Below are 13,098 nucleotides of genomic sequence, written 5' to 3'. Positions count from 1 at the left end.
AGGGGGGAGGGGAAAGTTTTAACTCCTTTTCCAGCAACAAGGTGGTTTGAGTCCAATTTTCAGGGTATAAGCTATTGAGATCCCTTTGTCAGATTCAAGTTCCTGACCAGGGGAGGTTGGTCTTCAAGGTGCTAATGGACTAGAATCTTGCTGTTTTACTGCAGACCAACACCGGAAAATATTTTTCAGCAAGAGACTAGCAGGAGAAGAAAGGGTTAAACATTCGCCCTCTGCAGCTAAATTTGCAAAAGAAAAACATTAACATGTCATTGTACCCCTAGACTATTTAGAAGGCAGGGCTGCTTTCTGCAGTCACAGCAACAAGTACTTTGAGGGCAGTACCTGACATGTAGGCAGATAAAAGAGAACCTACATTTCAGCTACACTATCCTTAACTGTCTGCAATCTTATCAGTAGATGGGTTGCCTGAGTTCGTTTTCCTAATTTTTAAAAAACATCAGTGCGCCCTGTTTAGCACTCTTCCTGCTGAACTCACCGTTTGCTCCTCCTGTTATTCATGGGAGAGATTTGGCTGCCAAGATAAGGGTGATGAACAAGGTTGGAGGGCCATTCATCAGTTGCACACACGAAACTCTGTGTCAGAAAAACTTCACCCATAAATTCTGCTTAACCTACCTTACAGGGCTATTGCAGGGACAAAATGGAGGAAAGAATGGTGTAAACCACCTTACATTCCCATTGGAGAGAAAGGTGGCATATAAATAAAAATATTGAATGGAGATGTAACGTATTAAGAATAGCAGGTGGTTTGAAAACTTCACTGCTAATAAAATACTGGCATGTTTTCTTCTCTCTGCTTAAAAAACATGTATATGTATTTTTTCCCTGGTGAGCTATGGGGGGAAAAGAGCAGAGTTTTTAAATTAATAAATGAAAATAACATGCATTCAAATGGAGTGAAACAGGGCCAGGGGGAGACATTAAACCAGAATATCTTTCCAGAAAGAGACCGATGCCATTGCCCTATCCAGTACATGAAGGCTACAGGCCAGCATCTATGGGCCACAAGACATTATATACTGTTAGCTGCTTTGTATCAGCTCAGGTGAATAGTCCATCTAATTTAGCCCTGCCTGTTTCGACTTGCAGCAGTTCTCCAAAGTTCGTAAGAGAAGTCTTCCCCGGCTTTATTCCCAGAGATCTTTTTACCTAGAGATGCCAGGAATCACACCTGCGCCGCTCTGCATGCAAAAATGCTCTTCCGCTGAGCTGGGAGCTTCCCCACACCACGGCTTCGTCTTAACAATAGAACTGCGCTACTCAAGTAACTCCCTTGCCTCAAACTTGAAGTGTGCATGTGATTAAGAGTAGCTTTAGCTTAATACTCAGTCGTTAGATTTTCATTTCTCTTACTTCCAACAGATGATGTTGATTCTTGCTTCACGTTTTCATCTTTTACTGGAATTATTTACTTATGACCAGTTCTAATGGGTGAAGCCAAGCCTTACGCAGGACCTTGAACTCAAGACGGCTCAGTAGGTCGCCGGACAGAGAAATAACACCACTCCTCCCTTTCAGTGACTTGCCACCAAGGTCAGCTCCCTTTTCTCGTCTCTCTTGTAGAAACTCAATTTTAACCATGTTATCGATTATATTCTACACAGAAAGGAAGAAGTTAAAGTTATCTGATAAAGTGAAACAAAATAAATCCATGAGTTTTTTTGCAGTAACCAAAGTCACACGGATGTTCTTGTTGACCAATAATTGTACTATGGGATAGTGGACAGGGGATGGTACTCCAGGTCAGGCATTCCACTGTTTTATTTCTCATGTCTCCGAGTGTCAGGCCTGCTATCCACAGTAACGCCATATTGTTTTCTGATGCTTTCTCATTTTGTAGTTTCCCAGTGTTATTTGCCTACAGGTTCACCGAGAGCCAGCTGTGTTCCCAGGAAGGCCTTATCTATCAGGACTAGACATCAACCTTGGAGGAGCATCCCTCGCCTTCCCAGGCATCTACTGTAGCCGGGCTATTGGGGGGGGGGAGTGGAAGGAGGTTTTGATATATGGCAACTTGTAACTAACACGTCATTCTCAACAAAGCTTCATGGTCAGCCAGAAGCTTTCATGCCTTTGGATTAATGATGGACACCTGTACTGTGAATATAATCTTTCAATAAAGAACCTTTTGAATCAAGAGAACTTGGATTTCTTGCAGCAAGGGGTGGGAGATGAATTCCATAAACTGACACTGAGTTTCTTGGCTTGTCCTACTGACAATTCCATAAACTGACACTGAGTTTCTTGGCTTGTCCTACTGACAATAAGAGGAATAAACTGGAAAACCGAAAGAGCTTGCATAAGATATTGTGCTCTACAAAGTGACAACAAAAAAATGCAGGAAATCCTGGTATGGTTTTGAAAGCTTTTGTTCATACATAATTAGCATTTCAGACATTCAACTCCAAGTCTCTTTGCTTTTATAGGAGCAGCCCTTGATCCTCCAATTTTTGGCATGCCACCCACTATCTCAGGGGCAACAGACCCTACAAACCAGTCTCCTGCTTCAAATCTGGGTGCATATCCAGACAATAATGTCAGCATTGTATAGCTTGATTTCAGTGCTTTTTTCTGGGAAAAGAGGTGGTGGAACTCAGTGGGTTGCCAGCAGAGAGGGCAACTCCTGCTGGGAGGCGGTGCCCCTGGTACCACGGCGCACGCACAAAGTGTGCACATGCTTCCAGGACTGCGAAATGACGTCACTTTGGGTCAGCTGGAACAAAGGGGGAGTTTTTTAAACTTTAAATCACCCTCAGTGAAAATGGTCACATGGCCAGTGGCCAAGCCCCCTGATCTCCAGACAGAGGGGTTTAGATCGCCCTCCGCACCATGGCGCAGAGGGCGATCTAAACTCCCCTCTGTCTGGAGATTGGGAGCAGGGCCACTGGCCATGTGACCATTTTCAAGAGGTGCTGGAACTCCGTTCCATCGCGTTCTGGCTGGAAAAAAGTCCTTGATTTTAAAGTTGAACTAAAGGTCCCCCCCCTTGCGCTACAGGAGTTAATTTTACAGTTATACTTCAATGTATTGTCGAAGGCTTTCACGGCCGGAGAACGATGGTTGTTGGGGGTTTTCCGGGCTGTATTGCCGTGGTCTTGGCATTGTAGTTCCTGACGTTTCGCCAGCAGCTGTGGCTGGCATCTTCAGAGGTGTAGCACCAAAAGACTGAGAGATCTCTGTCTTTTGGTGCTACACCTCTGAAGATGCCAGCCACAGCTGCTGGCGAAACGTCAGGAACTACAATGCCAAGACCACGGCAATACAGCCCGGAAAACCCCCAACAACCATACTTATACTTCACTTGATACATGGATAATACTTATGGAGCGCACCTAATAGCTAGTGCTATTAACACACTGTTCCCACCCCAAGTGCGAAGGTATAATATTTACAACTGAAGGTGTAATATTTACAAGGTAAGTCCAGCTTTACTTCTCTAAATACCATCTCTAGAGGTTTCTGTCACACTGCAACACATTCTGGAAGTTTAAAAAAACCCAATTCAGTAAGGACATTTTGCAGCCCTCTGTAAGAGAAGTGTGAGTTTCCAGCAACAGCACAACCAAGCATTCTTCTGCACGGCATCTCATGACTAGATCCTGCTTCACTTTTCCTTAATATTGCTGAATGGCATAACTGAATGACACTTAATTGAGTGACATCTGTATTCTTCCGGCTAGATGAACAGTTATGAGTCCATCTTATGTAGCATACTTTATTTTACATATGAAAAAACCCTGAAAAGTCTAGTTCACAAACGGTTTATTAGTGCAGTTATAGTTCATGGTTGACACAAGATGATCTACTTCAGAGGTTCCAGATAATAAAGCCGATGATCTAGATGGTTTTATTTCAGAATTGTATCTTCACTAGCTGAAAAGGAAAAAATAAGACAACTGAGCTCACAAGCAAGTGGTTCAAATATGCTCCAAGTACACTGAAACTACTTTAGAAGCCTGCTTAAGCAAAACTGTGCCAAATGTACTGCCAGCAACCATCTCCAGTTTTTAACTGATGTTGGTAACACTGCAGCTACCTCAAGGACCCAGCTGTTTTTTTTCTCAAAAGAAGGGAAGACACCAATATGGCAATGTCTCACAAGCCCATGACTACACAACTCCCCATCCTGCCCTGGAATCAAACTTCATTCTTACACCTTAAAAAAAGCTTGGAGAGCTTCAGAACTCTACCCACTCCCAGGGGAATCCACCTCCTGTGTTTCCGCTTGAGCTGCAGAACTGGGATCTTGTTGCAATGAAATGGCCATGACTCATGCAGAGACCTCGGCTTCTGGGCAGCAAGCCATTCCGTTGCTTCAAGAATAGCGGGAGTGTCCGATCACTCCCAATGCAGATGCAACAGAGTGATCTGCCCCAGTGCAGACCAAGCGCAAGGAGGGAGAGCTAGAGATGCGAGTCACGCCGCAACAGAGCAGGCAGCCCCCTTTGTAGATGAGGGCGTGGGTCTCCTAGGAGCTTTTATTTCTTCAAATGCATTAGCAAGTCTCTAGAGGCCTATAATTTGGAGACTACTGCCATATTATTATCACCACACTTTGAACGCAGAATATCTCTGAGGTTTTGAGGTTACTGATTGTCTGCACTAACAGATAAAGCAGAGTAACTCTGCTTAGGATTTCATTGTAACTGTACTAACACAATTAAAATATTTTTATTTATTTAATTTAAAATATTTATATCCCCACTGTTTTCTTTAGCATGGGTCAAGATGGGACAAAATGTGCATCTCTGTAAGTAGGCTCTTTCCTACACACACAGGCCCAAATGAACCCATTTATTAGATACTGTCCTAATAACAATAACATTCAATTTACATACCGCCCTTCAGGACAACTTAACGCTCACTTAGGGCAGTTTACAAAGTGTGTTATTATCTTCACCACGACAATGACCTTGTGAGGTGAGTGGGGCTGAGAGAGCTCTGAAAGAGCTGTGACTGCCCCAAGGTCACCCAGCTGGCTTCAAGAGGAGGAGTGGGGAATCAAACCCGGTTCTTCAGATTAGAGTCCCACGCTCTTAATCACTACACCAAACTGGAGTAAACCCTAATGAATAAGATGGAGAAACTTCTGAAGAGACTTGCTTAGGATTGCTCCCTAAGTAACTCCGACCCATATGTATGTATAAGTGCATACAACTCCAAACTTTGTCCTGTACCTAAACAAAATTATGGATATTTTTAGAACACTATCACATTAATTTAAATGATTTTCCCTGATCTTGTGCAGAATAGAGAAAGATGCATACTACAATCCTCGCAAAGCTGCTTCACTAGATTCTATAAAGGAATGCATCTGACAAGGAGAGCTGTGGCTCTCGAAAGCTTATGCTACAGTCAAGTTGGTTAGTCTTAAAGGTGCTACTGGACTCTCTACTATTTTGCTACTACAGACTAACATGGCTAACTCCTCTGGATCTATAAAGGAATTGTCACCATCTGAGAATTCATGACATGTATGTGTAGAGTGACGCGTCTGATGATCACAAACCAGGTTTTTCTGGCTTGTGAACATGTATGTGTTGGGGAACCACAATCAAAGTTTCACAGCACATGTACCTAGAGAGCACACACAAGAATGCACATGCGTCATTATTAGTTTTATTTATAGCCCACTTTTATCACTGGGACTCAAGGAAAATTACAACGATGATCAGAACTATTCAATTGAGAAGCCAATTACAATTTATGTGAAGCAGTGGGGCTTACTGACTGTCACTGCATGCACATGTCTATCACAAACCAGAACTGTTAGGGCCACTTAGAGCATAGCAACTCTGAAGACACATGCAGCATCAGCCAGCGTGTAAACAGAACATGGGAGTGTTGCAAACATGGTTTCTTTAGGTACAAAATGGAGTTTTAAGGACAAAGTTTGTTCACTTTGTTTTAGCCAATGGGGCTTCTTAAAGCTTCTATTCAACATCTCTCCTTCCTAGCATTGCTCTGACGGTGATACAAGCAAATTGGACATTTCAAAATAGTAGAGAGTCCAGTAGCACCTTTAAGACTAACCAACTTTATAGTAGCATAAGCTTTTGAGAACCACAGCTCTCTTCATCAGATGCATCGTCAGATGCATTTGATGAAGAGAGCTGTGGTTCTCGAAAGCTTATGATGCATCTAACAAAGAGAGCTGTGATTTTCAAAAGTGTATGCTACTATAAAGTTGATTAGTCTTAAAGGTGCTACTGGACTCTTTACTATTTTGTGACTACAGACTAACACAGCTAACTCCTCTGGATCTATGGACATTTCAAGTAACACTTTGTAATTCTGAGAGCTGCCATTTACTGTTTCTAGTCAGCCAGTCGGGCCCTTCCACTAGCCTACAGAAAAGCACTCTTACCAATGCAAATGTAAGCATTTTGAGGATCTGACTTTTTATTATAAATTGCATCTTGTCGTATCAGACTTTTGGTGGTTGCCTTTCAGTGCTTGTCAATAAGGAAAGTGTTGGGCTTTTAATTGAGACTGGAGAGGAAATATCCCACAGCCAACAAATTAAGCCAAGACTGACACAAAAAGGAAGCCATGATAACACATTAATGCACCTATACCAGATTGTTCTTAGCTTCGAAGACTCTCATAAGGAAGGAAGGTCAACCCAATAGTCCTAAAAAGCCCTCTTGTCGTGATCATCAATGCACTGGGAAACTGAAATCAAGGGGATTCTTGCATCAAAATACCACGTTTTCCATTTTTATGTTGTCTTGAATTACAGACTGCGGCTAGCCCTGTACAGAAGCTACAGTGTCGCCTGATTTTGCTTTGTCAAGTAATTCTTACATGATGCTCAACATGTATACTGTCAAATTTTTAATTTAAACCCAACACTAATCCTGGTACTGATTGCCAATTATTTGCTCTTTCTTACAATGAGACATACAAGCACCCATGAAGAATGAGCAAATGTTCACTGTGGTGTGCCTGAAGAGATGCTATGCTCGAAGAACGAACGTGTGTCATTTCCAAACAAAGGATGAGCATGCAGAGGAAAAATACCTTCTGCCAGAGCTTTTGCAATGCGTTCCATTTCTTCACGCTTCTTCTTCTCTTCCTCTTCTATTCTTCTTTCCTCCGCAGCAACAGGCTTCAAGTAGTCTGTCAGTAAAGCAATTTATTTCACTGTATGCACGAACATCAACAGAAGACTTCCTCACTAAAGTGCAGCGGTATGCAGCGTTATTCCAGCCTAGGTTCTCTGAAGTCAGTGGGCTCAGACGGGAGTAATTCTACAGAGGAGGGCTCTGCCAGTTTAAGAGACTTCATCATACTCTAGTTAGCAACAGAGTCGCTTCCTTCCAACTCATTAAGATCATGCAACGTTTCTAGGAATGTACAGAGATACATTGGGAAGAGGTCTCTGAAAAGCAGATGTTCACAGTTTACAATCACAGCTTCTGTTCTGCATTTTAGAACAGCAACAGTTATGCTGGAGCCCAGTTAGGTTTATAAAGAAAAATTCAAATTGCTTACTGGCTGAGAGTCTGGTAGCCCAAGTACAGCATAACCAAGCAAAAGGAACGTCTAAACCAGGGGTGGGCAATTGTTTTGGCTTGGGGGCCACTTTGTGGGAGCGGAGGTTAGCGGAGGGCCACACCTTTTAAAATGATTGCATTCATTAGTTAACTTTGCATTTCAGAAAAGGTATAAATTGTATCATAAAAATCAATAAATATAAATTAAATAAAATAGTGGTAGTTTTATTCAATTTATTTATTGCGCTAATTTCGTATCATCTATAGCTGCAAGCACATTTAATTTTAGCATCAGTTTAATGAGACAAATGTACACTTTTCTACAATACACACTTTTCTACAATTTTTTGGGCGGGCCACAAAAACCTCTGTAGCGGGCCGCATGTGGCCCGCGGGCCACAATTTGCCCACCCCTGGTCTAAATGAACACGGCTGAAAACGTATTTATGTACATGCTACAATTTAATGTGGCATTATTTGAACTGCATTTTGTTTTGACTCATTACAGCTATACACCATCAAGAATATTATCTGCAACCACTTATGAGACACTTTTACAAAGAGTAGAAATCCAGCAGCCAAGAATTTTTGACGACGATTTCTGCCAAAGACTTGAATGGACTGAGTGTCGATCACCAAACGCAGTGATTTTTTTCCCCTTCCACAAGCAGTCCTGCACGCCTTCACGTTAGATCATTCACGAGACAAAGCAGCGCATGCTGCACGGCGACAGGAAAAATGTGGCTGCATTTGTATGTCTGAAGAGTCAAGAACTCAAGATACGTTATAAATGCAAAGTTCAAGTACAGCCGCTTCTTAAAGACCAAAGAGATTTGAGAGGTATTAGTTTTTGAAAGTTAAACTGTAATGTTTTGCATGTAATTAAATTTGAGTATTTTATTTATTTGAGCATTTTATTACTGAGAGCCAGTTTGGTGTAGTGGTTAAGAGTGCGGGACTCTAATCTAGAGAGCTGGGTTTGATTCCCCACCCCTCCACTAGAAGCCGGCTGGGTGACCTTGGGCCAGTCACAGCTCTCTCAGAGCTCTCTCAGCCCCACCCACCTCACAGGGTGTTTTGTTGTGGGGAAAATGATAACATACTTTGGTAAGATTTGCACCAAACTGAATGTCTGAAGATATAGATGAGTCAAATTGATTGACTATGTGATGAGAGCTATATAGAATTATTATAAAAAGACAGAATGAGTAATATATAGAGAATAAGTCAAATTGTTTGATTTAAAATGAATGTATGATTTACATGGTTTATGATATATAGAAATATTTGAAATCGGAAAATGGGATAAATTGTTTATCTAAGATGGAAACAAAGACTTACAGTTTGGGTATATAATGTTAAAAATAGTTAAGGATGTACTGCTTAGAATAATGGAGAATATATATTTGTTTTAGATAGAGGAATCTAATAGAAGTAAGGGAAAAGGTACAAAGGGTTGGAAAGCTGTTGGAAGTCAACAAAAGGGGGGGAAAGGGAGGGGGTTAGAAATGGAAAATTGGGGAAAATTGAATGTAAATGTAAAAATAATGGATTCTAACCCAATAAAAATTTTTTCAAAAAAAAATAATAATAATAACATACTTTGTAAACCGCTCTGAGTGGGCATTAAGTTGTCCTGAAGGGCGGTATATAAATCGAATGTTGTTATTATTATTTCTGCTAGTTAATATGGGTTTTTAATGGCGGCCTCTGAGGGGGAAAATGGGTGAAAGGTATTCTGATTGGATGGTACTCTAGAGGGTGGACCTGCAGTTTTAGTCAGATCACTGAATAAAAGTATTCATTCTGGTTAAGTTGAGCAATCTGTGTAGAGCCTGAGCTCTGTCTGTGTGTATCTCAGAGAATGTATTTATTAGGCCCAAGTCAGGACAACTATGCGGAAGCCTGAAAGGGTCTCATTCTGTCTAGGTCAGGCAAGCTTTGTGGAAAGGCCTGAGTGAATCTAAGTCTGTATGGATGAGAGGAACATTTGTTCTGTAGAAAATAAGATCTCTGTGGAAAATAAGTCTTTCTTGCTGGGTCTGTGAAGATATAACTGTTTTGAAACCACCACGTTTAAGAAGTACTCTGAAACCAATACACTTATGAATACTCTGCAGCCATCATGCTTATGCTCTTATAAATAAATTCTACTTTGTTTAAGCAAAAAAGATCCTTTTTTGACCTCACAACCACCCTCATGTGCTGGCTGTACTATCATGCTACCATCTATAACAAAGCCTTCTTACAAGACCAGTTAAACAGAGAAGGCAGCAATATATAAGTCACACAAACAAAAAAGGGAACATGTTCTTAAGGTATAAGCCTGGGTAAAGTAGAGAACACCTGAAGCTCTGTGTGAATGGAACTATAAGGAGTGTTAAACGGGACAAGGGCTCTCCTGGGGTATAAGTTTAAAAGTAATGCAAGAAGGTGCTGAATTAAAATTTCAGAGGCAAAAAGAAAATCATTACATAAGGTATCCTAAGATACTACTCGACTCATATTTCATCGTATGTGGTGTTTTAAATTTTATTGTAATGTTTTATCTGCTTTTATGTGGTTTTTATGTAAATTAAAATGTTGTGCTCTGCCCTGAGCCCGCTTGGCAGGGAGGGCGGACTAAAAATCTAATAAATAAAAATATCTTGGTCTAATCTAATAAATAAAATATCTTGGTCTTCTACTATAGACTAAGATGGCTACACACCTGAAACTATCCCAATACATTACAGTTGTCTTTCACATAATAGCTGTACAGTTCAAAGTCAGTCAAGGCACCCTGTAAGCATCTGAAGATGAACAGAAGTTCATTCTGAAGAAGACATTTATTAAAGCTTGTCCTTAGCCACTTACCATATCTTTTCTTCCCATAGATCATTCCAAGTAGCAATGCTGAGTACCTGGTGACCTGAAAGACAAGGTGTAGATATATGGAACTGCCACAAAGCCGACCAAACAAAGTATTTTGTTTTAAGGGACACAGAATTTAGAGACGGCCTTGTCACCCAACAGGATGCAGATTCAAGTTCCTTAAACGGAGAACAAAACTTTGAAGTCTGGGAAAAACGCACAACTGGACCCCAAACAGAAATACCTTTCCATTTATGAGCAAGATCCAGGTCCTTAAGGACCAAGAGTCCAAGAAAGCAGTTTTGACTCTCAAAAAGTTCATACTTTGGAAATCAAGTTGGTCTTTAAGGTCCTATTGGACCTAGATCTTGTTCTTCTAATGCAAACCAACATGGCTACCCACCTGAAACAACAGGTGGGTATGAGCTTAGAACCAGTACCTTAGAATACAGTGTTCCTAGCAGGAAGCTCCCCATATGGACAAAAAAGTATCTCAAAGACATAACTTCCATGCAATAGCCACTGAGTAAGGAGCAGTAGTTTCACAGGACCCAGGCTCAAATTTTACACCTGTAATTGACAGAGGCCTTAGATAACAACACAGTGGGAGGGGACGTCTCACACACCCTTGTCACCAAGGAAGACAGTGCTCCACTTGCTGGCTTTTATAAGCAGAAGGAGAGTAACTGATCATGTTATTTTAGCACTAATGCAGCAACCAAATTTAACTAAACTAACTGCCAATCAAATATTTACTTGTTTATATTCCTATTTATTCAGTTTTAACTATAACTACAATATAACCAAAGTGAACCTGGGGGCACATTTATTGCAGCATAAATTTTCACAAGCCCATTTTACAAAAAGTCATGCAGAGATCATGACTTTTTGATGGTAGAGATTCAGAACCCCTGCTGCACCTAGCAAGATAAAAGAAAGGAAACTGTTCTGGGAGAAGAACCATAAGCCAAAACACCCAGGAAAAGATGAGTTTCTAGTTCTATTTCATTGGTTATCAGATGTCTCAGCATATCCTTGATTTACACTTGTGTAATCTGCCTCAAGTGTCCATCAGAAAGACAGATTATACAGAACACAAATAAACATTTTATTTGTTTACATTATTTATAGTCCATCCTACTGAGGCTCCACCTAGATTACACAGTATAAGAACATGATGAACGGCTAGGACATCCAGCACTGCCATAAGTGAAACCATCCAACTGGATGGTTTCACATTCTGTAATATAGCATCAATATGCTTATGTTTTGTTTCTACACTGTTTTCAATTCTCTATCAGATTTCTGTTTCCAAATTTCTGCAACCTTTACTCTATCTTATTGTTTACTGAGCATCTCAGCCACTGATTGTATTAACCTACACTGCACAATCTGCCTTGAAACCTCAGTGAAAAAGGTGGACTACAATAATAACATTTAATTTATATACCGTCCTTCAGGACAACTTAATGCCCACTCAGAGTGATTTATCCCCACACCCTGTGAGGTGGGTGGGGCTGAGAGAGCTCCTAGAAGCTGTGACTGACCCAAGGTCACCCAGCAGGCTTCAAGCGGAGAATCAAACTCAGTTCTCCAGATTAGAGTCCTACACTCTTAACCACTACACCAAACAGAATGCATGAGTAAAATGTAAATAAATAAGGTCTGGACTGCAGAAATTTGAGTAAACGTGCATTTATGTACCCTATGGCATTATTTATGGAAATGTCCTACATATTGACTGTACTAATCTCACACTGAGCAATCTGCCCTGAAATCTCAGCGAGAAAGACAACCATAAAAGAAGCAAGCAAGGTGTGGACTGCAGACATCTGAGAAAACGTGCATTCATTTACCCTCTGGCATGGCTACTGAAATGCCCTTGATATGGACTGTACTCATCACGCACTAAGAAATGCACCTGGAGCCTCACTGAGAAAGTCAATGACATCGATAACCAATCAAGACAGAAAGGGCGGAAGCGCCGCTGAAACAAACCACAACAAGCCTTTCCACGCGGCGCCTGCCACGAGGCCGAGGCTGCTTCACAGGAGCACACAGGACACTCCGCGGCAGCGAAAAGAGGCCCAGCCGAAAGGGGCCCGTCCCCGACCCCAGCGAGAAGCCAACAAGGCGCCCGCGCCCAGCCCCACAAGGCCCCGAGCGGGCCGGCCTGGCGCGGCCCTCCTCCTGACCTCCTCCGCGGTCACCTCCCGGCAAAAGGACGAGGCGGCCCCGGGCCGCACTCGCCGCAGGGCCTCCAAGGCAGGCGGAGGAAGACACGAAGCCCCGCGAAGGGCCGGGTCGGGCCGGGCCCGGCCGGGCGCTCACCTTGATCAGGGGCGAGACTTCCACCGGGGGGATCATCCTGCCCGCCTCGGCCTCCCTCCGGCACGCGGAAACGGATATGACGCGCCAGGACGGAAGGCGGAGCTGACCGCAGAGGCCTGTGGGAATGGTAGGAGTGCGCCTGCGCAAAACTACAGGAGGCGGGAGGGGGGCGGAGTCGCGGCTGTAGTCGAAAGAGGCGTGGGTGTACGCGCCGCGCAGACTCCGTGCAGCGTCCTTGCCTGGGCGCCGATGCCCGGCAGCGCGCAAGCTTTTGAACGCCACAGAACCCTTTGTCGCGGGCAGTTTCAGAAGGATCAAGATGGCTAGTCCGAACGAGTCTGGTTTTAGCCGTAGACTAGAGCAAGAGTCCAGGAGCACCTATAAGACCCGCAAA

General features: G+C 42.5%; 1 protein-coding gene across 1 annotated transcript; it reads right to left on the bottom strand.

The window, feature by feature from the left end:
• Positions 1-3,766: 3,766 nt before the first annotated feature.
• ATP5ME (ATP synthase membrane subunit e) lies at positions 3,767-12,811 on the bottom strand. The gene is made up of 4 exons (XM_054986987.1): positions 12,705-12,811; positions 10,377-10,431; positions 7,045-7,143; positions 3,767-3,894 (listed from the first exon to the last, which is right to left on the bottom strand). Exons 1-4 carry the CDS (start codon positions 12,738-12,740, stop codon positions 3,869-3,871), a joined length of 216 nt encoding a protein of 71 aa, XP_054842962.1. The 5' UTR covers positions 12,741-12,811; the 3' UTR covers positions 3,767-3,868.
• Between the last annotated feature and the right edge of the window lie 287 nt (positions 12,812-13,098).

Source organism: Eublepharis macularius, chromosome 8 (genome assembly GCF_028583425.1).
Source record: "Eublepharis macularius isolate TG4126 chromosome 8, MPM_Emac_v1.0, whole genome shotgun sequence".
Lineage (NCBI taxonomy): Eukaryota > Metazoa > Chordata > Lepidosauria > Squamata > Eublepharidae > Eublepharis > Eublepharis macularius.
Note: the sequence above shows the minus strand (reverse complement) of the source record. Positions and strands in the feature narration are given on the sequence as shown.